At 45.6% G+C, this 25,156-nt stretch overlaps 3 protein-coding genes across 5 annotated transcripts in view; 1 reads left to right on the forward strand and 2 right to left on the reverse strand.

The window, feature by feature from the left end:
• Positions 1-366: 366 nt before the first annotated feature.
• cfap107 (cilia and flagella associated protein 107) lies at positions 367-14,620 on the forward strand. 3 transcript variants are annotated; one of them, XM_077007706.1, is made up of 4 exons: positions 367-503; positions 3,035-3,145; positions 5,609-5,783; positions 14,544-14,620. In XM_077007706.1, exons 1-4 carry the CDS (start codon positions 393-395, stop codon positions 14,609-14,611), a joined length of 465 nt encoding a protein of 154 aa, XP_076863821.1. In that variant the 5' UTR covers positions 367-392; the 3' UTR covers positions 14,612-14,620. The 3 variants fall into 3 exon arrangements, 2 of the variants coding, with proteins under 2 accessions (XP_076863821.1, XP_076863820.1); XM_077007705.1 differs by lacking the exon at positions 14,544-14,620 and adding an exon at positions 6,393-6,772; XR_013131560.1 differs by lacking the exons at positions 367-503; positions 14,544-14,620 and adding an exon at positions 568-2,327 and having other exon boundaries at positions 2,751-3,145; positions 5,609-5,646.
• On the reverse strand, positions 7,601-10,899 carry klhdc7a (kelch domain containing 7A). Its single transcript, XM_077007699.1, has one exon. The coding sequence runs from the start codon at positions 10,744-10,746 to the stop codon at positions 8,386-8,388; it is 2,361 nt and encodes a 786-aa protein (XP_076863814.1). The 5' UTR covers positions 10,747-10,899; the 3' UTR covers positions 7,601-8,385.
• igsf21a (immunoglobin superfamily, member 21a) overlaps positions 13,606-25,156 on the reverse strand; it is a 164,371-nt gene continuing 152,820 nt past the window's right edge. The window contains exons 7-10 of the mRNA XM_077007700.1: positions 24,213-24,298; positions 21,331-21,523; positions 17,515-17,553; positions 13,606-15,077 (exon numbers count right to left, since the gene is read on the reverse strand). Of these exons, the coding sequence (XP_076863815.1) occupies positions 15,001-15,077; positions 17,515-17,553; positions 21,331-21,523; positions 24,213-24,298 (395 nt within the window). The 3' untranslated portion in view covers positions 13,606-15,000. The remainder of the gene's footprint in view (positions 15,078-17,514; positions 17,554-21,330; positions 21,524-24,212; positions 24,299-25,156) is intronic.

Here is a 25,156-nt window from a genome sequence, read left to right on the forward strand (position 1 = left end):
CAGGTTGAGAGGTGTGTGTATCAGATTCATCCCACACCTCAACTAATGCAGCTCGTCATTAGTATGAGGCTCAGACACATTCCAATGGGCCGTGCAGGTGACGTGACGTTCATTAACTCGGGAGTGTTTATCATGCACTCGGAGCAGAGTCCAAATCTCCTTCAGTTCCGTGGCCACTTCTGCAGTTGCAGAATGAATGTTTGCTGTGTCCATGGCAACCCCCCCCCCCCCCCCCCCCAACACACACACACACACACACACACACACACTGTTACTGTATCACAATAGAGGTTTGTAGCCCATATCATTTTCACCTTCCATTCTAGTTTGTCCATGCTGCAGTGTTTGTAACAGCCAGGTGCGGATCGTAGAGTTACTGTAAAGGTTACAGCATGCAGGGAAAGGACGTGGCTTATAACAAATGGAGTCAGCCCGGGTGGAGGATAGAGCAGACGTACTCCAACAAAGTTCTGGTTGGGAACTGGGCGGAGGAGAGGCTACAGGTATTACGATGCAGCACCAACCTTGGCGTGGTTCAACGAACACAGGGCACATGACAGACTTTTAAAATGAGCCTAAATGTAGTGTAATGATAAATGTACATGACATTTTTATTATGTACATGATTTATTTTATTGGTTTATTTATTTTATTGGATAATTTACAGAGAATGGGTGTGGTCTATGCATAAAACTACAGCTGGTTCTTCAGTCTAGTTAGTAGCTGAAGACTTGAGCTTCATGTGGGTTCAAGGTGACACAGGATTCATATGAGCCAATAAGATACACAGTACAATTGTTCACTATATTGTTATAAGGTAATGGAATGTTACCTCACTCAAATGTGGAATAGAACATGTAGAACTGAACGTTAGTTATGAAATGGAGAGAGAAAGAGAGAGGGTGTAAACGTGTGTGTGAGAGAGAGAGACAGCAATCCCACAAGACCAGTGGAGAGAGATTCCTCGGTCTGACACAGCTCTATTCTCAGAGAAAAACACACCCAGGCCCAGAATTGCTTTAGCCTTTTCTTGACCAAGAACAGTTTGGCACCACAGACCAATCAAAGGTAAGCACTTAATGGTTTCTTCTCCACCATAGGAGAACAATCAGGAATCAGCCACAGGAACTCACAACTGGTAGGACATTGATTTAAGGTCCTGAAACATGACCATTTATGGTATGGCAGAGCCAGAGTGACCACTCTCATTGGTTGACCCTCTCATCATCCACACAGATAGACCACAGATATGCCCAGTCATGGCAGTAAATGAGGACAAGAGAGCAGAGTTTGGCCTGCAAACCCTCTGCTTGACTTCACATGCTACACAGAACCTACACAGGTTCCCATGGAGACACAGGTCCATTGTTACATGCTTTGCAGAACAATCTTCAGACTTCAAAAGATTCAAACGTGAACTATCTGGAGTCTAGCAGGTTGTCAAGCTCTTTCCCCAGACCTGTGAGTGAGATGAGACATAGACCACAAAGGCACACTGCACTGTAATAAAAACATGACTGCTAACAGCAGAGCGTGGCCTGCGTTGTTGATGTTAGGGACATGGATATGCAGTAGATACTGGTACGAGTGCAGTTCATTTTAGCCTGTAAGCCATGTGCAAGTTGCTGTGGTTTTAACAGCAGTATTGTAATGACAGGGATTGCTATTTCTTGCTTTTAATACCCTAACTTATTTTCTCTTGGTCCTGAAAGCAAAATCTTATGATTTATGTCCTCTTGTGACTCATAAACTTAGAAATTGCAGAGAAAGATTAACGTTTAGTCAGCCAAGGCATCTAATCTAGTAAAATTAAACTGCTCGTCTAGCAGTTCACCAAGATCATATTTTTTAAGTACATCAAGCAATACAGAAATAGAGACAGTTATACCATCAACAATTAAAACCCAACACTTTCCAAAAGCTTCTCTCAATGTGGTGGTATGTGTGCATTTCATCTCTGTTGATTCCAAGTCATTAGCCAACTTAATGCCAACTTTACTTCCAGTGCAAAGGAACCACAGACAAAAAGACTTATTTAGGCAAGGATAGCACTGCTTCCTCAGCAATGAGGGTTCATTTTTCTTGGACCACTGCCACCTAATGGGAGTTGCTTTTCATGTGAGCCATATGAATGAGGCAGAAACAATAGGTACCAATCTGCAGAAATCTGAACCCCCCGGCAGTAGTGCAGGTGCACGACACTGACGAACGGATGTGGTGTAGAGGGAATACGACGAGGATCAGACATCCTGGTCCGCAGTACCACCGTCAGCAGTGGACATGTGACCACACAGATCGTGGTCAGAAGCGTGCATGAATCGTTTCGGGTGGGTACGGGCTAAAGAATCTTTTGAAGACTACTCGAAACAGCAAGTGTATAAGATATAAATCCCAGAGTTTAGTATCTGAGCTCTGAATGTTAGCCATTTTGATTTATCCTGCATGTTAACTTGCCGCTGTCTATACCGCTGAATTTACGTAAGGGCACCTTTGTATCTGTAAGATCGAACAGATGATTTACAGATGAGTTACAGTTAGCTTCATTTGTATGCTTATTTGAACCAGGTCAGCAGTTCTCATTAGCTGCTGCTGCTCTTGCAAACAGCTGCAGTTGTTTCTGAGTGCAAAGGAATTAGTCTCTGTGGCCTGAACCCCAGACATCCAGGTCTTCAATAGACGAGAACAAGATTCTCCAGGCAAGAGCCAGATCTATGTAGCATTGATAAGAACATGTTCGGCCTGCTCAACAGAGCTGGAGTGCTTGAGGAGCTGAGACGTCGGATGAATGGCCATCGTCCAGGTCTCCTGCAGCTGCCCTGCTCTCAGCTCAGATAGAGAGACATACAGTGCGGCCATTCCCAATCGATACGGACGCTGAGTATGTGCTCTGGTTGTTGAGCGCTGAGGTTAAGCTATTTTCTCACCTTATTTCTCTCTCTCCCTTTGTCTCTTTCTTTGTCTCTCTATCTGTCCTCCTCTGACTCTGTCTCACACGCTCTCTGTCTCTCTGTTTGTTTCCATGTGTGCGAGACAGTTCACCCGGGAGTGTAAGCCACTGAACACCACCCATCGGCAAGACTTCCGGCCCCAGTCGGAGCACAAGCCGGATGTCATTGTGAGGAGGACTGCACTGCGTCGATCTGAGGTTTGATCCATCCACCACTTAAACGATCAGAACATCTCCGAACATCTCACCATTTCCCCAGGGCCCAGCTTGCCACAATTTTCATTATTTGCTGACTAATACAGCAGGGAAAAGCTGTATCACGGACCTGAAAAGATCAGTACTCACGATTTAGCTACAAAAGATCAGTACTTATGATACAGCTAACCTGGATCATACACATCTCCACATCACCTTATTTATTTATTTATTTCCCCGCATGCACTGATGCACTGAAACAAAAATCAAGACTAAACCATCACTCACTCAAACCAACAGCGTAATTGCACAGCCCATATACTCACAGGATAACGGGACTCATTCAGACTCAGCCAGACGTCTAGGTGAGTTTTTATAAGCCATGATCCAATTGCTGTTGGAGCTGCAGAGTCTTTGGAATGGAGGTCATCTTTGCTCCTGGTCCATGTTTTCATGTTCCATGCAGGAACCTGAGCCCTGGTCCTCTCTGCTGGAAACGGCCGAGGTGGGAACTGCAGGGTTGAATGAATGTGTACGGATGCTGACAGAGTCCTATGACTCTGCATTGTGTTTCGTATCTTTAAATGAGGTCTGCCGTGCCCAGACATAATAAATGATTTGAAATGCATCCGCTTGTTAATAAATGTGACGTCTTGGATGGTCTGAAGTGCATTTGCCTGTTCTATCAATTCCCTGTTGGGTTCTGATTCTTCTGATAAACAATATGCGAAAGACAAATGCTTGTTTACACCAAGGTGATGGTTGAGGAAGTAGACAAGTTTATCAAGGACTAAAAAAAAAAACTTGAGAAGCTTGAAATTTCCTCCTGTCAGTAAATGTGAGCCTTGTCCTAAAAGCACAATGACGAATCTCTTTGCTGTCATTTGCAAAGCATCTGCACTTTGTTGTTTGTTACAGATCTTATGGGTTTGCCTAACAGCTGCCACCTTTTCAAATTTCTTCGAGCTTGAATAAGTGCCCAGAGTGTTTCATCAAAACCCTGCAGCAATTACACCGTGCATGGCAGTTCTCAGCATGAGTGAGCTGGTGGCCGGGAACCTGTGATTTACAGGGGGAGTCTTTTGTAAGAGAGACTGTTGTAAATATGAGAGACTGCTATAAACAAGAGAGACTGCTGTAAAGAAGAGACACTGTTGTAAACAAGAGAGACTGCTGTAAGCGAGACTACTGCAAATCAGAAAGACTGCTGTAAACAAGACTGCTATAAATGAGAAAGACAGCTGTAAACAAGAGACTGCTGTAAACAACAGAGATTACTGTTAATGAAAGAGACTGCTATAAAGGATAGACTGCTGTAGACACAGCTGTAAATAATTGGTGGCTCCCAATTCATTACTGCATTTCTGTTCACAAGGGTCACCCTACACTCACACTTACAGGGAGTGACCTCACTCACCTCTCACTCTGCCAGTGACCTCACTGATTCCTCACCCTTGGTGCCTCACTCTGTCGTTGCTGTTTCTGGTAGCGACGCCGTACAACAACAGTCTTGTTGGGTTACTGGTAGGCACAAGACAAGTTGGGTGTAGTAGCACTGTTGTTGGGTACGTTGGGTGTGGTAGGTCCGTTATTGGGTACGTTGAGTGTAGTAGGTCTGTCATTGGGAATGTTTGGTGTAGTGGTATCACCTCATAGTAAAACAGCTTCTCTCTCTTAGTTGGTTCTTTGCTTGTATTCAGCTATAGCCAGTTTAGTATTGTATTAATCTGGGTTTGTCTGCTAGCTAAGGTTAGCTTAGCTAGGTTTTTATTTGCATTTATTTTAATAACACCCAGACATGTGAACAAGTCACTAAGTTGCAAGTAACAAGTAAGGGCGTACTCACACTAGGGTCTGTGATCCGGGCCCGGGCACGGTTCCCTGCCGAAGCACGGTTCGTTTGGCTAGTGTGATCGCTCCAACCGTGCCCGGGCCCGGATCAGTTAACCGGGCCCGGGCCCGCTTGAAGAGGTGGGCCAGGGCACGATTCACTTGGACTCGGGCCCGCTTGGTGCCTCGTCTGATTGGTTCATTTTGCTGGAACTCAAACACCCATACCAGTCACCATTGGTAATCTGTTGTCTTGGTACATAAGTATCATGATGAAAGACTGTAGTTGCTTGAATGGATCTTTGAATAATCAGTGATTGCTGCAGAGACTCAATCCATGAGGCTGCTCTTCTGCATACAGAACTTTGAGAAACCGTTATAATATGTCTACACTCTGTCCTGTTAAAACCCTGCAGCAGGAAGCTAAATACAATATAATGCATTAGATGCAGTAGTCAGACTTCATTCAAGATACGCCATAAAGAGGAGGGCAATTCAAGCTCTGCATCCATGTTATACTGCAGTGATTGAAGCCATATCTATTTAGTTGGTTAAAATAATAATAATAAAACAAACCCAGTTCAGCCGTTGTGGGATTTAACGTCACTGTTTGTATCATCTACTGTATTCCTGCAGGGTCTTCCCTCCAAGATTCTTCTCTCCCATCATGACACACCCACCTCTCACTACCTGCTTTCTCTCTATGATGAGTCCTATGGTCGGCGAGTCCCCGCCCATCTCCCCGCCCACCGCACCTGGCATTCTGACAAACTGGCCTGGGTCCCTGAGAGATCTGACCACCCGATAACCGGTACTGAACCGTAGCTCTGTGTGCTTGTGAATGAGGCCGGATGTGCCCACACCGCCAGTATGGAGGTGGTGCATTTTTTGTGTGATGAGTTCATTTAAGAGCTCTGACAGAGTTATTTCCAGTTTTAATCTATCACACCTGAACTGGTTAATCAAGGTTTTCAGTAGTACCTGAATAACAGAGCCAGATGTGCTGAAACTAAACTCCACAGGGGTAAGACTGCACTGCAGCTTTTCACGCCTAGGTTGATTCATCCAACAAATGTGACTGATGGATGATGGGTTAATTGATAAATGCTTGGTGTGGTGTGTTAGGGGAATCTGGCTATAGGTTTTGTGAAAAAAAGGAGGCTTTGTTATGGTGGTGTGTTATGAGAAGATGTAGCTAAAAGTTACACCCAGAGAGAAAATGTTCCAAATCTGTCAGTTGTGTAATTAATGACTGCAGAGCATAACAGCTGAGTCCTCCACTTTCTCCTACTGTTCCTACCCATCTTTCTCCCTCTCTCTTTTACATGTGTGTGCTTCACACACACACACACACACACACACACACACACACACACACACACACACACACACACACACACACACACACACACACACGCAGGCCCTCCAACTAACTACGGTCTGGTGGAGATGTGGCGAGCACGGGTGGAGCAACAGCGGGCAAAGGTGCCCATGCTGAGTGTGTATGCGGCCACATACACCCTCCCCCCCACGAGTGCTTTCTGCCAGCCTCGTCACGCCCGAGTGCCCCGCTTGATCTCCGGCAGCAGCCAAGACCAGGAGCGGAACTCAGGGCAGAACCCGGGACGGAACCATGGGCCTGGTGATGCAGCCTGTCTGCTCCCGCCTCTGTTGTGTGTATAATCTTGCCGTCCACTGGTGAAGAACCACAGAACAGTGGTGAGACTTGTAAACAGCCGAAGGCCAGTAGTGATAACATGAAACAAATAAAATAATATTAAACAGTGCTCGGGGTTTTCAGCATGCCTTTGTTGTGTGGTTTTATGTGTCTACTACATTTTCTGTGTTCAGCATTTTTGCCATGGTTTTGTTTTCATTTGTGTTTATGTATCACTTAAGTATGTGTGAAGAGAGAGAAAGAGAGAGGAACAGAAATGCAATTAGCTATATGTGCCAATCCATGTTTATCAGTTTATTAAAAAATGGCCTGCAAATACTATTCTTACTCATATCTGAGATGGATGCAATTCGCTTCATTGTTGTATCAGAAAAGCTTTACAAACACATTAACTGTTCAGTCCAGTGCTGTGAATCTGAAAGGGAGGCAGGTTTGTGAGATTCTAATGGTACCTGTTCAACTCTCATTCCATTAGGTGTTTAATTACAGCAAATCAACATGGGTAATTACTAGGAATCAAAGATGCTTATGTTTGATGGTCGTCCATCTGTGTCATAGTTTCCCTGCTGTCTGGCAATGCAGCTAAACCCCTCTATCTGTCTCTGTCAGTCTGCTGGATACAACACAAACAAATGTGTGTGTGGTCTTAGCCCATTGAGTTCCTTCCAACTTCCTGTAATGGCCACACGATGGTGTTGTAGTCTCAGATCTCAGGCCGACGAGGATGACAGGTGTGGAGCACTGGACCGCTCACCACTGTTAAATCTAAATGTGCTTTCATTACTCTGTGTAGCAGCAACTGAAGGCTTGATTACACATCCTCATTTGTAAGGCACATTGTGTTACAGAATTTATTTCATCAGCAGGATTGTTTGCATTGAATGTATTCAACATGACAAATTTCTACTAAGATATTTCTTTCACCAACATCTGACATACAGCCTCTAATTTGGTGAAAATGTATAAATAAATAATGAGCTAATAAATACAGTTATATACAGAAAGTGATAACTGACATAACAGATTCAAAGAAGATATATCAGGTACTTGATATGGCTGTGATCCTTAGGAACGTGACAGACACAGAAGGAAATGCAGTACCAGAGATTGTTCTATTGCTTTTAAAGAGAACCTTCTTCATTTGTCTGCATGCAACAATTAATACACACTGACTTCAGTAAAGGACATGCGTAAGACGTTTAATAATTTATCATCTCAAATTATTCATGCATGCAAGTTCTCGAACAGGAATGAGAGCATGTCATGAATATGCTTATGTCGCCTTCCATAAATCCAAGAAATGACAACCATTTGGGTTTTGCATTACAGCTGCTTCGGTAATTGCTTTGCTCAACATATTGATTATTTGACATTTTGCTTACACTGTTTCTTAGCAGTATATTTGATTTTCAGAACAGTATATTTGAGTGAAACACTTAAGCAATAGCACTAGGCATTAGCAAGATTTAAGAGTTTACTTAAACCCAAGAGAGGATGGAAAACCCCAATAACAAACAGCTCTCATTGAAATGGGAGATTTATCTAGCTGAGAGTGTGTAATGAATCTGATCTTGCTTTACAATTACTGGCTTTAATAGCATTGATATTTCACTTCTACTGCCACTGATTAGGACGACTATGCATAGCAGTGACGTACTGAGGGCTTAATCTAGTCTTCGACTATGAACAGCAAGTTCTTACCACTTAGTCTTTCACTGGCATGAGGTGACCTTGCTCAAACCCTGGTCTGAAGAGTGCTTTTATCGGGCAGTGCAAGGGCAAAAGGGAACAGGATGCCCTTAGCAGCCGAGAGGACTTTTAAATCCTCTGCCACGAACCCTGGTGTAACGTCGTCGGCAAGAAACCTCAGGGTGAATTGACGACTGACGCAGTAGATGATGTCATCCATGGCAACACACTGAAAGGCGGGGCAATGCGCCATCCGTTTGGAGTAGCACTCACACCAGAGCCGTGCCATGGGGTTGTAGCGATAAACGCTTATGCCCATAGAGGGGCTGAGGTCGAAGCGGTAGACAGAGTTCCGCACTGCCACCATCTCTGTGGTCCTCTCTTTGCTCCCGACTATCAAGCTCTGCCTCCACATGTCAGTCTTTGGGTTGTAGCGTAAGAGTGTATACCTCAGAGTGCCCCCTGAGACGAAAAGCTCCCCGTTGCAAGCCGTCGCCTGGTGGGCAACGGCGAAGGTCTCGTTGGGCAGCGGGGCGGTAAAGCTCCATCTGTTGGTCCTGGGGTCATAACGCTCCACCGTTGATAGACACTCTCCTCCGATGGCGTAGACATGATCCTGCAGGGTCACAAGCTTACAGTGAGGCCTGGCCTCATTCATCGGGCTAATTTCAGTCCAAATGGATGTCATAGGATTGTAACAAAACACCTTCCTTGAAGGTACCGCTAGACGACCAGTGCCCTGGAAGCCTGTGGCTACAAACAGGTAGTTGTCCATTGTGCACATGGCGCAACCCTTGGATAAGACTTCTTGAGGGATTTGGCACTGAAGGTGCCAGGTGTCTTTGTAGTCATCATAGTAATATAGTCCACTGGATGCTTTAACATCCTCAGATTTAGTCAACTGGGACAGATGTCTACTCCAGTCTGGGGACTCCATGTCTGCCACCATTAAGCATCTCTTGCCACTCATACGTTGCCTCTGGATGTGATCCCGCTCCCCTGCCTTCAGCTGCCCATACAGGGTCGTATCTCGTAGGACCTGAAAGAAATTGTCGGACATCACCCGGAGAGCAGCCTCACGGAGATCACTGCGTCCGTGCCTTTTGGCCAGCACGAGTGCCTCCAGGCAGTTGCCTAAATCAAGTTTTCCAGTTAAACACTCCAGCTCTGAACTTCCCACGTTCTCCCGGGGGAAGTTCAGAAACTTGGCTCGGGCCACTGTTTGTACTCGCGGTTCATCAGAGGACTCGTCTTCGTCGTCTGGTGTTTCTTTCAGAGAGACACAGGCCGAGTGTAGTGGTGCTTCAGTGGAAGGTTCTCCTGTATGGGTGTGGAGTGGTGGGATCATGGGAGGAGGAAGAGGTACATGGACCTCAGAATGGGCGGCTGCAGCGAGGTAGCTGTCCTTGCGGATCAGAGCTGGCCTGAAGGTTGCCGGTTCTGATCCAATAGGAGATACAGGTGGCATATCTACCTCAGGTGAGGGTTCCAGATCTCTAATCAATAAAGAGGAAGGTAGGGGGCATGGCGATTGTGATCTGCCCGTGATACTGGATAATCCTGAAAGTTGCATATCGAACGAAATCCCTGCGTCACACGGTCCAAATGTTGGGCTCAGAGACTGGGTGAGGCTCAGAGACTGGGTGGGGCTGAGATCAGAGACAAAATGCGAGCATGTCTCAACATAATAATCATAAATCTTCCCACGTACTCCAGTGTTCTGATGACCTGGCCCATCCACAACCAGGTCAGCATTCTCCATCTTGATCTCTGCCTTTGACTGGAACATAGAGAAAGTGCCCAAGTGACCCAACTCCTGCCTGAGCTCTCTGCCAACTTCAATGCCACCTTCAAGTTTTCGTAGCACACAGGGCGATCGAGACCCATCCGGACTGCCGGTAGGAGTGTTTGCCTGGTCAGGAGCTCCTAAAGTCAGCTCTGCTATCTGCTCTTCTGCCTCATACTTTGCCTCATGCACATACTGGCCACAATCCTCCACATTATACTCCCCCAGCGAAGGGGAATTTTCCACTGCGTTGTTTGCACAATCCTCAGTACAGGTTTTAGGCTGCTCCCTTTTAAGCACGGCATTTGTTTTCTCTGGTTCAAAGATTTCTTGCCCAAAATCCTCAGAGGATTGTCTAGCAGACAGACTTTCTCCATTAGATTCCTTTTTTGTGGCTCTATCCTGCGGTTGCAACGTTGGTGTGCAGTTGCTGCAGGCTTCGGGGCCCGTCTCAGTGCTGCTGGGCAGAGGGATTGTGTCGTCGATCTGTGATTGGCCTTGAGCCCTGGAGCTGTAGAATCTGTAAGCCCAGGAGATGAGGACAACGGCGGCCACAGACAAGGTCAACTTTCCCAGGAGCTGCATGTCAAAGCGCACCCCCAAAAGATCCGCTATTGGCATTTCTGGCCTGAAAGGTTTTGGCAGTTCGCTGGATGTTGGATGTTTACTTGGGATGCTGCTCCAAGCTCATCCCAGCCTGTGTAACTCGCTGGTGAGGACAGAAGCGAACTGTCAACTCCTTTTGCCTCGCCACAGAGGACTAGCAACCTGATACCTGCGGGGAAGAGAATTTGCATGCTGCACGCCATGGGGTGGAGACCAAGGTATTGTTCCATCTGGTGCAGGCAATTGCAATAAACTCAGTGTTAAAGAGCCATATATATGACACTGTCTGGGTTTTTACTTTGGTCCCAGGAGGGAGTTATCTAAGAGTTATTTGCAGGTAACAGTAAAATGTTCTCTCATTTGAGTAAGTGGCTTCACATTGCTTTAAAGAATGTAAAATTGAAAAGAAGCACTGAGGCCATTTCTCTCGTATTCATACAGTGAACAATATAGCATTTAAAGTGAGGCTTGTGTCTTCAAGCAAGCTGTGTGATGACAATAAGGACTGTTTTACAAGGAGGAACATTGAATAGGGTTTAGGTCTATCTTCACATAGGCCTGTAGGATTTTAAAAGCAGAAACCAGCTCTTAAGCGCATAGGCCTATGTCAGTGGAGACGTAGCATTTGTGTTGGGTGGAGATATCAGATATGAAATATTAAATACATGCAGGGTTAGAATGACCAGAATACAGCTGTTTGCACAGTCAAAGACTTCCTTGCTAATACAAAAAATATTCAAACTTGTTTCTAGGAATCGTTGGTTTCTATTCTAATTCAAAATGTTCACTCAGGTGAGATTTAAAGCTCTTTTGATGAGAGTTCTGTTGATGGTTATATGAAACATTCAAGTCTTCTGGTGTACCATGGTTCCTTGGTGACTGTAGAACTTTTTCAGTCAAACAACTGAATGTTGTCTATTTTGGACTAAGGCACTTCATTGGTACCTGATAGCACTGTTTTTCCGTCTGCTCTGAGGGAACCCGAACCAGCAAACACAGTTGGGTCTGAATAATTCACAGCTGTGTTACGCAGGACTGCTCCCCCAACCGTCTGCTTTCTATGCGTGGCGTGGAGCATTTTGGAGGATTGAACAGAACGGTGGGTTTGACAGCATGTGAATTTTGTCAGTCTCTGTCTGTTATAGTTGATATCAAAAATATACCAAGTGAATTTGATCCCAACCCTGGCTGGGATTATTCATTGACACTGCTATAACAAAATCCATTTGAAATTGTACATTTGTCAAGAGTGAAAGGTTTTTTTTAGTTATCATTCAAGAGAATAATATCTCTACCCATAGATACTGAAGGCCTGGGTTGTACACTGTTAAAACCACAAGGCTTCCAATCCTTTGACTGCTTCCCTTGAAGTGGAAAAATAGCACAGATATGAACACCATAGAAAATGTGATAACCATAATCCAGTAATCGATAAAACATTTAAAACAGGATTCAGAAATAGGCATAAATAACACCAATAACACCTAAAGGCATAGTGCAGTTCACAAATTAATTACAATCGGATCTATGTGCAATTGATTTTCATGTACGTCTGTTCAAATACATCCGTTACTTTCAAACACACGGATGGCAGAGCTTTTTGGGGGATTCTTTTTGCATATTCTAGTCCTAATGGTGTTTTTCTCCCCCTGAAGCTACTGTTGAAAACAGCATGTTGCTTGTAGGTCTTTCTTTCACAAACGCTATCATTCTGTAAACAAACTAATGGTTTGGTGGGTGTTATTCATGCGGAATAATTAAACCATTAAATGACAATTTGAGCCATTTCTGATGCTTTTATTGAACTTGAGGCCTATTCTCAGGCCTTCTGTGAATGTGAATTGAGATATGAAAAGGAATGGGCTGTGTTAGGTGGGATCATCAAATCTAAGAGCACTGAAATGGAACAAATGTTTCAGACTGGAAGAAAAAGAGACCAACGCAATCTGAGAGTTGCAACTGAGGGGAGGAACAAGCCTCGTTCTGGCGGTAGTGCTCTTAAAGAAGCCAGTCTCATAGTGGAAGAACACTAACCCGAATAGGATGGGGACTCTGCCCTATTTCATTAAGCTCGTACAATCTCTCCTCCTACCCAAGCTTGTATCCTAATCCCTTAATACACGGTGTGTCTGGAATGGCTTAAATTGCAATTCTTCTGAATGTGGGGGAAAAGGAAAAAAAAAAAAATCATAGGATTACTTTTAGGGGCAGTCTGGCAGACGGTGTGCGGCTAAGGACAAAAAGGTACACACCAGCATAAAAGTGTTAAGAGCGCAGCCCATGGATGGCAGGAGGCTTGTGGAGAAGGGAGTTAAGGAGGCTTTGGAGTGAGTTTAGCTCTCGTCTGTCTGCAGTAATAGGGGGGAGGCTGGAGTTCACTTTAAACAAGCAAAGCCCAGACAGACAGAAGCTGTAGGCACCGCATTTGGGTTTGGATGAAAGGGGGAAGCCAGCCGAGCTGTTTCTGGACCAGGCTGTTGCTGGACCAGGCTGTTGAGTAGCTTCCAGATGTAAAGGTTGGTCGTCTGACACCCAGCCTGGTGAAGGGTGATCGGTTTTAGGGGAAAAGTCCGTTAATTTGGAAAACAGGTCAATGGAAAATTCCACAAAAGATAGTGCAGGATAAAATGTGAACACACTAACATGTAAGACAAATAGCACACAAGTCCCAAGGCCAGTATTCTTCAGTTCATATTCTTCAATACAGTTTACACGCTACTGCAAATATTGACTTTGTTCTCCCAAAGTTGGAAGCGAATCAAAATCGCTGGTGGTTGACTGCATGAGGGTCATTTAACTGTACACAGATGTAAACACGCATTAGATCTCCTCAGTCAGACCAGAGTATACACAGGATCAGCACACACAGCCATGTCAAGTTGATCATCTCTATTTTTTTAATACAGGTGATATGAAACAAATGCAACCCTGTTTACACTCAGTTTGCTGTTTTGGAGGGAGGAGGATGGAGTAGGGGGGGGGGGGGGTCATGATGGTTAACATGATCCTAGCAGTAACTGTTAGGAAAGAGTCACATACTGTACACAATGTAGGTCACTGAATATTTTTATGCAACAAGAAAATAAGGAGGAAACAGGTGGGGGGAGGAGATGAGAGGCAGGGGGTGGGGGTGGGGGCGGGGTTTCCCCAAACACCCGCAGAGGAGAAATAGTCATCAGGTCACATGCACCACGGCCCTGTGGATTGGCAGACGTACACCATGTTAGGGATGGGTTCACTTTTCTGGCCTTTGAAGACTGTCTCACGGCAACGCACTGTGATGGAACATGAGGTCAGAAGGAGGGGCGTGGCTTCTTGGGTTAACCATTCTTAGAAAGGCTTGGGATGAGTTCTCATGACACAGACTGAGGGGGACTGTAAGCAGTAAAGCCATTGAATGCTAACCTCCAAGTTCTCTCACCATAAACCCTTTACACCCCCCTCCCCCCACCAACCCACTTATAACTTTGAATCTGATTTTTTTTTATATATATTTCTCATTATTTACAGGGATGTACACAAAATACATTTAAAAAGAGGGTGTTCCTTTACTCTTCAAAGAAAATGTCACCAGTTCACAGGACTTCAGAATCAAGTCTATTTTTGTTTGCTTATTTGATTGTTTTGTACATTCCAGCCATGAGCCATTCGAGAAAGAATAGTGTGCTAAAAACAGAAACGGTGCAAAAGAGTGGCGTCCCGAAACGGTTGGGTGTCCTGCTTGTGCTAGAGAACAGGAGGGTGGTGTTGGGTGGAGAAGAGCAAACCCTGAAAGGAACAGCTGCTAGCCTTTGTCCTTCCCTTCTGTCCAGACCACAGACCCAGACTAAAGTCCAGGATCCTGTTTCTTCTTCTTACACTGACAGATCTCTCTTACTGACTGACAGAGGTGAGACAAGAAAAAGAAAATCTAAATTGTAGGTGGGGCAATTAAATGTAGGGTGTTGTTTCTTATACTGTTTTTTTAATAATTATTATTATAAACACTGATATCGTCATCGTCCTCATCGATGGGGCTTTTTTTCATGTTTTTACATGAAAAGAAAAAAAGATAGAGAACACAGCGCCCCCTGGTGAGGATACAGATGTCTTCCATAGACTGACACGAGGTGGGTCTCTTCACAATCTATTCAAGTGTGTGTGAGGATATGTGAACGTGTGTGCTTGCTCGGAGCTGACGTGTAAGTGTGGGCGTTCCTGTTTTGTTTTGTTTATGTTTTTTTTATCTTCTTATTTCTTCGCGTAGTTCCCTGTCCCCGTGACGGAGGCTCACGTCAGCTCCGCCGTCACTGTGAGCGCGATCAGCAGCCACCGCAGTCCCACCACACACCAGCCAGGAGCTCCACCTGTAAAGGGCGAAGCACATGGTCAGAGAAGCCATCTCCACTGGCCTCCATCCACGGCTTCCCATAGCTTCTGTCAAACGCAATACACCCCTTATCATTCTTATGGACGATGGAATATGTAAACGCAAAATAAATTATTTAAAATAGAACGTGACACAAAGTCATAGCTCATACACATTGAGCTCAGGAAAGCTGGTGTTTGCACCTGTCGATATAAACGTGCATTTCATCAAAACATTCTGCACACGTTTTAACTGCTTGGTTTTATATTACTCACCTGGATTATATTCAGGACGTAAAGCAAATGACAGGGATGCCGTTTGAAAAAGGGTAACTAACAATCGTAAATCACAGTTACAAGACAATGTGTCTCTTTCTGTTTTCATTTTACAATAGCAGCTGCACAGATGAACGGGTTTGGAGAGTGGGAGCTCCAGAGAAGACGTCTGGTCTGCGGAACACGCGCGGCTGCACTGCTCCCAGAAACAAGCTGACGTGTGTGTAACAGAGCCACACTAAACCAGCATGGTGAGCAGTGGTCCCAGGTAGAAGGTCACAGTCAGGGAAGAAACAGGCGAGCTCGCTCCGCTCAGACCCTTGCAGGAGGGATTTAGCCGCTCAGGAGTCTCTCTATAAAATCTGCTGCACTTTTCAAAAAGCTGCCGTTTCAAAATCACCTGGACCCCGAGACCAGTGGACGCAGGAATGAGCAGGAACCTGATCCTCTGAGAAAAGAAAAAATATGGTCTGATGGTTCTTTTTTATGCTTCTTCCCACATCTGTACATGCAGCATTTATGTTTGGAACCAAATGATGCCTTCAACACACAATGGTGGGTGTTCAGCATGGAGGGGGGCCGTGAGGCTCAAGGCAAGCGTGTCACGGGAGTGAATAGCGGATATGATTACTCAGTGAGGTATTGTGAGAGGTAGTCCCTATCTTCCATTCATCTTTTGAACGCTAGCATGGCGTGAGTTTTCCCTGGGTGCACCGAAATGAAAGATTTTTTAAATTATGATTTGCAATCATATTATATTTGTTTCTCCCAAAAAAGCCTTTTAAAGTCGGTGCACCGCAGAAGTTTCTTGCACTCATTGTGAGGGCCATGCGTACGGTCTCTCCTCCTGCCAGCGCCTCTCTGAAGCTGCGACCAGGAGGCGAAGCCGGCAAGGACCCAGCAGAGTTGGCGACGGTGGCCTGTAATTGCCTAATGCACTATAAAGCCCTTCTGAGTGAGCTGCACGCTAATGCTAAGCGACTGCAAGCACAACTCGTACACATATTACACAATTTCCAATAACGGCGCAAAGATGACGGCCGACACGGGCACTTTGTGCAGTGTTCTATCACCATCCACCGTCGTCCAGTAGCAGGAGTTGTTAGTCACACGGCACGGACTCGTAGGAACAGCACGGCTGTTTGGCGGGGCATTTTGTGAGCTGGAGTGCAGGGTGTTGAGGGTCCGGTGTGCGGCTCAAACCGCCAATCAGGCGCGCGTGCGGCACCGTCCCCGGGGCCTTGTTCTACGAGCCATTTGACTTGCATACAAGGGGCGTCTGGAGGCTCTGCTGGAGAGCCGCGATCGCCGCGCCCCGATTCTGTCCTTACATTTGCACACCTGCTCACAGGCGGATTTGCATATTCAAATTAGCATCCGTAGATACTGCGGAGTGCATAGGGGAAAGGTGATCGTGAAAGACGGAGAGGGAGGGAGGGAGAGAGAGAGAGAGAGAGAGAGAGAGAGAGTGCATAAAAGGAAGCGAGAGAAACAGTGAGGAGGATGTCTCCCACATTTCCATTCCTCCATTTGACAATCTGTCATCTTTACATACGAGTCTCCAAGAAACTGCAAATGAGCCCAGTAAGATATGCATAAAGCAACTGGAGTTGATCAGTGTGCTGTGTGTGCAGCAGGTCCATGGCGGTGAAAGTGATGACTAGCCACTAACGCGTACACGATCGTGCAGAGGCCCAGCACGCCCCGAGCGAGGAACACGCGGCCCCTTCCTCCTCTCCTCACGAAGGGCTCGGTTCTAACAGACCGCAAACTCCAACGGCACGTCCACTGCAGCGATGCCACCACGCCTCCTCCACCGAGGAGGCAGCGTGGTCACACCACACTTCCACAGCTTCAGCGGGGAAGGCAGCTTGTTAACTGGCTTAGGGAGTTCCTCCCACGATGGGGACCAGGAGCACACTTCTTCCTCACGGAGGCCCACAAATATTACCAGTGTGAGGATCCAATTTTCAATCCATACGCTGGTTTGAAAGGATGGGCTAGAGTGATTCTTCATGACTGGCTCTCTTGTCTCTTCAAATATGTCACAGGGCTTCCTCGAACAGAAGAGCAGGCAGGAGAAAGGAAAAAAAAGTTCTCTCTTGCACACCAGCCCAGAAACCCCTCACAGTGAACAGCACCCGCTGCTGCCATACTTACTGTTCTGATTCTGTGTGTTTTTCATCATACTTGGGTTTTCTGTAGAACAGGAAAGATGACAGAGAGCGAGAGAGCGAGAGAGAGAGAGAGAGAGAGAGAGAGAGAGAAAGAGAGAGAGGGACAGGGACGAGGAAGAGAAACACGCACATACACACACACACACACACGCAAAGAAAGAGAAAGAGTATGTGTTAGATACACCAGTAAGAGCTGTCATTGGCTGCTGGGCTAGAGAAAGTGTTACAACATGACAGTGTGGTGTCGTGGAGAGGTGCTTTTCTTCAGTAACAGTAACAGGCCAGAAAGTTCAGCTATGGTTTAGAAAGGCTGTCAAAGTGCCACCATGATGATGAGGCCGTGGCCGGCTGCAGGGCGGAGAGACGACCTGTAGAATCCAGTGTGATTAAAACGAATCGCGTGAATCCGTACTCAGAGACCACTGCAGAAGTGCATTGTGGATATTCAAGCAAAGATTTTCTGTCAATGTTATTTGGGTTTGTTTGTTGTTCTTTCGTATAATAAGAAGGGCTCTGTATCATAGACCTGCGCTCTTACTGGCATCCTGACCAGAAGAGCTGTCTCTGTTTTTAAAAACATGACCTTTCTGACCTTATTGAGCCCTCTGAAGACATCTGTACACCCACATGCACAGCTAGCATCATCCCAGAAACATCTTCCACATTAGTGCGTTCCCATCCTATTCTATGGCACACATCTCTTGCCAGCCCCTTAAGCTATGAGCTCCATTCGGTCTTGTTACTAATCTCGATTCTTTATTGCGGCTGTCAGACGGGTAACGAGGAGTCCTGTGCCCAACATGTCAGTGTTCAGTCACCCAGCCTGCACCGCCTCTACCCGACTCCTGGGACTCCACCAGCCGCACCAGGGAGACGTCAGACCGGTCCACTTCGCCCCATGGCACCCGCGTGGGGGGGTGGGGGGGGGGGTGGTGGCGGGGGCAGCAGTTAGGTGGTGTGCCGCTGGATTTAGTCATGGCCGTTAAATGGGCATTAATGCTCTTTGTGCTCAATCTGTCCCAGAGACAGCACCTTCCGCAAAGCAGCACTTCCCAACAAATGGCTTTCCCCCCTCGGCCCGCCCAGCGATTTGTGAATTTTTAGATGTTAATGAGGGTATGGCTGCCAGGCGATTTGTCACTTAATGGACTGCCTGTCCTTTTTTCAATTCAATATCTGGAGCTGCAGGAGAGAGCGGGACAAAGACAGGGCTTCTGCTGCCTAACGAAGACGCCTCACTCGGCCTGGACGGCTGTGTTTATCATGCATGCTTAACATGCCGTATTTAGAAACATAATGGTGCTTTGTGTGCGATTGTAACTGTTTGTGACTTTTTTTTGGGGGGGCTGGGGTGTAACAGATTTAATGTGTGTGCAGCCACAAGAAAAAATTTTAAATAAAAGAGCAAATAATTCGTGTAGATATCCACGAATTACCTGGATTTGTGTATTACAAATAAAAACATGTCAATAAAGTGGAAATAACTACCTAAACTGATAAGCTGTACATTATAACAACTGCATCTCGTCATTAGTGAACATATTATTTAATATTCAAAGCTTGGATAGAAAATGCAAATGACCATTTGTATTAAATATCTGGTAGCGCCTCCTTTTTCATTCTCTACACACAATCACTTCATAGACATTTTTGAGATTCCTTGCATGAACAACTTGCTTCAGGTGATTCATCTCAACTATGCTGAGCTCTGCGTTCTGTCTTTCCCATTCTGGGAACATGAATTTAATTCCGTTTGTGTCATTCTATTGCTGATTTACTCCTGAATTCTGGACCATATTCTTGTTGCCTCATCCAAGGTCCATTACGCTTCAGGTAACAGACAGAAATCCTCCGGTTCTCCTGTAAAGTTTCATGATGAAATGTTTAATTAATTGCTACCTCAAAGACAGCAAGCCGCCAGGCCCAGAGGCAGTGAACAAGGCCCAGGCCGCCGAGCGTCTTCCACCACACTTGGGATGCAGATTTTGAAGTTGATGTGCAGGACATTTCTGCCAGATTTTCTCACAACTGTTTCCTCTGTCCATTGGACATTGTCTCAGGAGCCCTGCGGGAGCTCGTTCATTGTTCTTCAACATCCTTCATGTACCTTCTGTCTTATAGTGGACACATAAACTGGTCTTGTCTTGTCACCCTAGAGCTCCCTTTTATGTCCTGTACAGAGATCTTTACAGGAACTCAACTCCTCGGGAACACAACGACAGTGTGGAATTTCTTCCACTTACATGCCGCTTTATGAATGTCTGAAATTCTTCTTCAAATGTCCTCATAAAGATTTTTGTTGAGTGGAGTCCACAACCACCTCTTCAAAGAGATAATCAGACCCACCTCTTCAAAGAGATAATCAGACTGCCCTTGAGCAAGCTTTCTTATAGGGCAGGGTGACACTAAGCCACGCCTCCGGAATCATCTCATTTGATTAGCGCACCTGACTCCACTTAGCTTATGGACAAGCTATTAAAGTACGCCCTTTAGTGTGGAAATACAGGAATCCCAGTTTAAAAGCGAGATTGTAACACCACTTCTAAAGAAGTCCATACATATATTTCTTATGCATAACAAAAATACGCACATATTTTGAGTTTGTGAGTTTGCACATGTGTATGTGTGTGTATTTGATGTGTGTGTATCTCTGCTGCACTAATCCGGCTGATAATCACCAGCGTCATTGTGCCCCTGGAGAATGACAGCTACTCACACCCAGGCACATGGCAGGGTAGTGAGAAACAGTGACATCTACAGGTGCAGTGATGACTTGCAACAAGCTGGCATCAACCTGGAAAGCTTCGTCTTGTTTAGTATAAAGACACATAAAAGACGGAGACGGGGGTGAAACTTTTCTCTCCTTAAAAACAGGGAAAGACAGGTGTCTTACACAGGGGTCTTACACGGGCGTCTTACACAGGAGTCTAACACAGGCGTCTAACACAGGCGTCTAACACAGGCGTCTAACACAGGCGTCTAACACAGGCGTCTAACACAGGCGTCTAACACAGGCGTCTAACACAGGCGTCTAACACAGCCGTCTAACACAGGCATCTTACACAGGATGTGTTTTGGCCTTTACATATGGACGTCTTACACTTTCTTTGAAAATAGTGTATGTGGTCCTTGAGCAGGATATATGCAATAATGGTTGTATGCAGTGAATCAGTAGGTTGGTATATCCGTAAGGAATTACATTATCTATAATTTTATCTCAGTAATGTACAAGGACACATGGTGTGGATGTTTCACTGGTATTCTGCCCAATGCTTCACAGCAGTGTCCAAGGACATAATTTTGTCAAAAGTTGGAGTGTGTGTGTGTGTGTGTGTGTGTGTGTGTGTGTGTGTGTGTGTGTATTAGGTGGACGTGATTCATTTATTTGAGATGAAAACAAAATATTGAAGTAATGCTCCAAATAAATATATCCACTCTATGTTATAACATAAATCAGAGAAACATTAGACATCTCTGAAATCCAACAAAAAAATTAATTGTGTTTCAGGTTTTGTTGAAGACACACCTGTGCATGTGTGTTTGTGCACATCAACGTGTGTGTGTATGTGTGTATACACTCTGAGGACACACTCACCAAAGACAATGAGGTGTGTGTGTGTGTGTGTGTGTGTGTGTGTGTGTGTGTGCATACACACTCTGAGGACACACTCACCAAAGACTGAGGTGTGTGTGTGTGTGTGTGTGCATACACACTCTGAGGACACACTCACCAAAGACAATGAGGCGTGTGTGAGTGTGTGTGTGTGTGTGTGCATACACACTCTGAGGACACACTCACCAAATACAATGAGGCGTGTGTGTGTGTCGGTGGAGCCCAGCGGGTTCTGGGCGGTGCAGCGGTACATGGACCCGTTGAGGTCGGCCGGCACCCTCTCCAGAAGCAGCCCCCTCCCCTCCTGCTCGGAGCTGCCATCCAGGAGACGCCCCCCCACCCGCGTCCAGGTGAAGAGTGGCTCGGGGAACACCTCGTTCTGCAGGAGCGTTAAGAGTGTGTGGTGAGAAATACAGAGACAGACAAGCATAGAGAACACACACACACACACACACGCACGCACACACACACATGCACACATACACACACACACGCACACAAAGAAGCAACCGAAGCAATGAAACAGTTCGTAATATCAATAACAGAAACCCATTAGCACAACGCTTTGGTAAGTTAACATTATGAATAAATCATTTGTTTAATTTAGTATTTCTCTGCTATTCTCCCTACAGATCCAACACATGCCAGTCAGCACAGTTCCTCTTCCTTTTAATGAAGTTTTATTTAGAATCCCAACAATAATCAAGATTTTCTTTTTGCTACAGTGGAAACCCAGCTGAGTATGTGCATGAACTGAACCAGAGAACAAGCACCACTGATTCACTACACAAAGAGCAGTGCCTTTGAGCAGCAGGCCAAGAGACTGAAGGTTATTCAAAGCTACAGGCAAATCACAACAAATGCAGAGAGAATACACCAGTGTTAATTTAACACAGAAAGCACTATAGTGTATCTGTTAATTCGGTGCCAAAGGTCTTGCATTTCACACAATGATATAGAATTCAGTTGAAAAAATATCTAGGTTTGTTATACAGCATATGCGTTAAACAAATGTGTGTGTGCGTGTGAGTGTGTGTGTGTGTGTGTGTGTGTCAGTATGTGTGTGAGGTTGTGTGTGTGTGTGTGTGTTTGCGCGTGCACATGCTGTACTAAAGGCTGTTATAAGATGGGGTGTAGGATGCGATCTCTGGGCATTAGAAGGAAAACAAACTCCACGTGTGGCTTTTACATTGTGAATTATGATCCATTTGGATCTGCTGTTGCACCATCCAGAGATGGAACAGGATAATTGACTGCAGCCAAAGCCTTGATAAGAACAAGCTGCTTATGCTCTCTGTGTGATAAGTAAGTGTCTGGCATCATCCGTCTGGCTTAGCAGGCCTTGTGTGAAGAGGTTGCGACCTTTGATAATGACCGATAGGAGACACGGGCGTGTGTGTGACTGGCCCTCCACACTCACTCTGTGACAGCAGTGAAATGAGTTTGTGCTGGATGTGATGTAGTGTCAGGTCACCGTCAACTTTCAAAGAAAGGAAGAAAGGAAGAGAGGAAGAAAGGAAGAAAAGAAAGTATGGACGCGCTCACGCAGACATTTCTGTCATATGCCTCTTGGCTTTTGGAGTTTAAGAGATGAGCAAATGTGGAAATATAAGTGGGCCAGAGATATACCCCTGTCATCTCCACATAGAAAAACCATCAATAAGAAACTGAAACTAATATAAAAGAAAATAAATATAAAAGAAAATAAAATATGAACCAGAGTGATGGTCTTTGAAGACAGAAAATCAACCAAAGGGGGAAATGTTTTATTTTTCTTTTTAAAATCCCATTAAGAGAGAGAGAGAGAGAGAGAGAGAGAGAGAGAGAGAGAGAAAGAGAGAAATGCACGTGTTATCACTATCTACACTTGAAACCCTGGGCCATGATTGGGTAAGGGATGAAGGAGAGTTTCTTTATTTGATGCATATAAATCTTCATTCGCTAGTACAGAGCAAATTCAGATTTAGCTGGAGGTTCCAGTGAAGCCTGTTTGGAGGGACCCCTCATAACAATATTTAACGGAGCACTTTAGATAAATACTCAGAGATCATGGGGTGAGCACAGGACTGTTATGTGCCCTGTTAGATCTACCACCTGCGGTCCAGTCCTGCCACTTCCTGCCCCTGGAACCTGCACTTCAGCCACTATAGCAAATCCAACACAATAACAGTGTATTAAAAACAAACAGCCTCATCAATTGTCCACTCGGCCATGAAGATCCACAGAGATTATTTAAAGGGCGTATCAGTGTCCTGAGCTTGTCCTGCATCCACGGCCTAGTCTCACTGTTTCATTATTCTGTGGGATTGAGATTTCCTGGTTGTGATAGTTGCACTGAAACAGCTGGCTGTTTAATTTCCTCTCTAAGCTGACAGAGCACACATACACACACACACACACACACACACACACACACACACACACACACACACACACACACACACACACACACACACACACACACACCACACGTGTACACATGTGTGCTTGGCCAAAACCAGCAAGCGAATGCAGCCAGAAATGAAACACATGTACGTTACACACAACATACAGCTGGCAGATGGTTTGTGCAGTTTTCAATCAGCCTGCCTGGAGGTGAGCCTGGCAAACAGCTAGTCAACACCACAAGAAGCCCTAAAGAAGCTGGAATTAGCTAGTAAGCAAACACCACAAGACACTCTAAAATAAACTGGAATTAGCTAGCAAGTTTGCTGCACAAAATGGCTCTGTGGGATCATTGATTTCACATCTAACTCCTCTCTTCTGAACACCCACTGACTGACTGACTGGTTTTACAGAAAGACGCATGATTGAATCATGTCATTCATCAGAGACAGCCAACACTTTAGGACAGACCTACTGCATTTGCAGTGATATCATATAGAGAGCTAACAGTGGCTTCAAACCTGACTAATACTCTCTGTTCATTGCACTGTGTAGGAAGTGGCCACTGTAGCAGTCAGCTGTCACAGGCTTAACTGAACACAAAGTCCCCTCAAATCCAACAGAACATGGTCCCAGCTTCGCCCCTCTACCCCCACCCATCCACTTACCCCCCGAGACCCTACCTGGAATCCCTGCACGGAGATGCGGACTGTGTCCCCGACCTTTGCCTTGGCTGGGGTCATCAGGAGCTTGGGACCTTTCGGAGCCGCTGCAGAGAAACAAGACAAAGAGGAAGACCAGATCACCTTCCTTGCAGTGCACTGGTTAAATCTGGACGGCGGCCATTTCGTCCACTGAATACAAGCGCTATCAGCGAAGGTCACAGACTTGGACATTGAGGTCATTGTTGGGGAGTCTGGGGCTTCCTACTCCCTTTGATCTGAGAGACTGAAGAGGATTTATTCCCCAGGAGAGACAAGGAACTAAATTGGGTAGATACTCATTACTGGAAGAGAAACAGAGCGTGTGAGGCAGTGGGTGGAGGTAGTGAGATAAGACACGCTCGCAGAACTAATTCCCTTGTCTTGTACGGACGGAAACCCGCAGATGGGTTTAATTTGGTCCCTCAGAGAGGTTGGGTGTGGAGAGAGGGGAGGAACATATTGTGACCTTCCAAAGCACCAGTGATTTCTCTTGTGTGCGCAGAGGGGAGATAAGTCACAAGTTTCACCCGTGTCGTGAAAGAGAGAAGCTCTGCTTTTTTCAGATGAAGGCTCCCACTGGTAAAATAGTGGTGGGAGTTTATGGGAAAGGAGATTGAATGTTATTGAGGAGTCCAATTGGCACCACTTTAACTGTTTCTGCATCGTCTGCCATGATCACCAATTTCCACCCTCCACAGCCCCAAGTCTCACAAAAACGAGGTTTGTGGACCATATGTTAGTGCTAATACATAGTTCCAGAGCTGAGCTTTGTAAATCGGGACTGGCCTCGAAACGACAACAAAAATACACGCCCCAGCGAGAGTTCTTTCAAGTCCCTGTTGTAGCTAATACTGCTACTTAGCCGCTAGTCATAGTGGAGATTATCCGGCTGATGAAAAACATTTGAAACAATAGCTAATCAC

The sequence above is a fragment of the Brachyhypopomus gauderio genome, chromosome 1, assembly GCF_052324685.1.
Source record: "Brachyhypopomus gauderio isolate BG-103 chromosome 1, BGAUD_0.2, whole genome shotgun sequence".
NCBI lineage: Eukaryota > Metazoa > Chordata > Actinopteri > Gymnotiformes > Hypopomidae > Brachyhypopomus > Brachyhypopomus gauderio.

Coding starts and splice junctions, on each gene's coding strand:
- cfap107 (XM_077007705.1), top strand. CDS start 393: ATGCAGGGAAAGGACGTGGCTTATAACAAATGGAGTCAGCCCGGGTGG. Junction 504..3,034: donor GGGCGGAGGAGAGGCTACAG/GTATTACGATGC, acceptor TGTGCGAGACAG/TTCACCCGGGAGTGTAAGCC. Junction 5,784..6,392: donor ATCTGACCACCCGATAACCG/GTACTGAACCGT, acceptor ACACACACGCAG/GCCCTCCAACTAACTACGGT.
- klhdc7a (XM_077007699.1), bottom strand. CDS start 10,746: ATGCCAATAGCGGATCTTTTGGGGGTGCGCTTTGACATGCAGCTCCTG.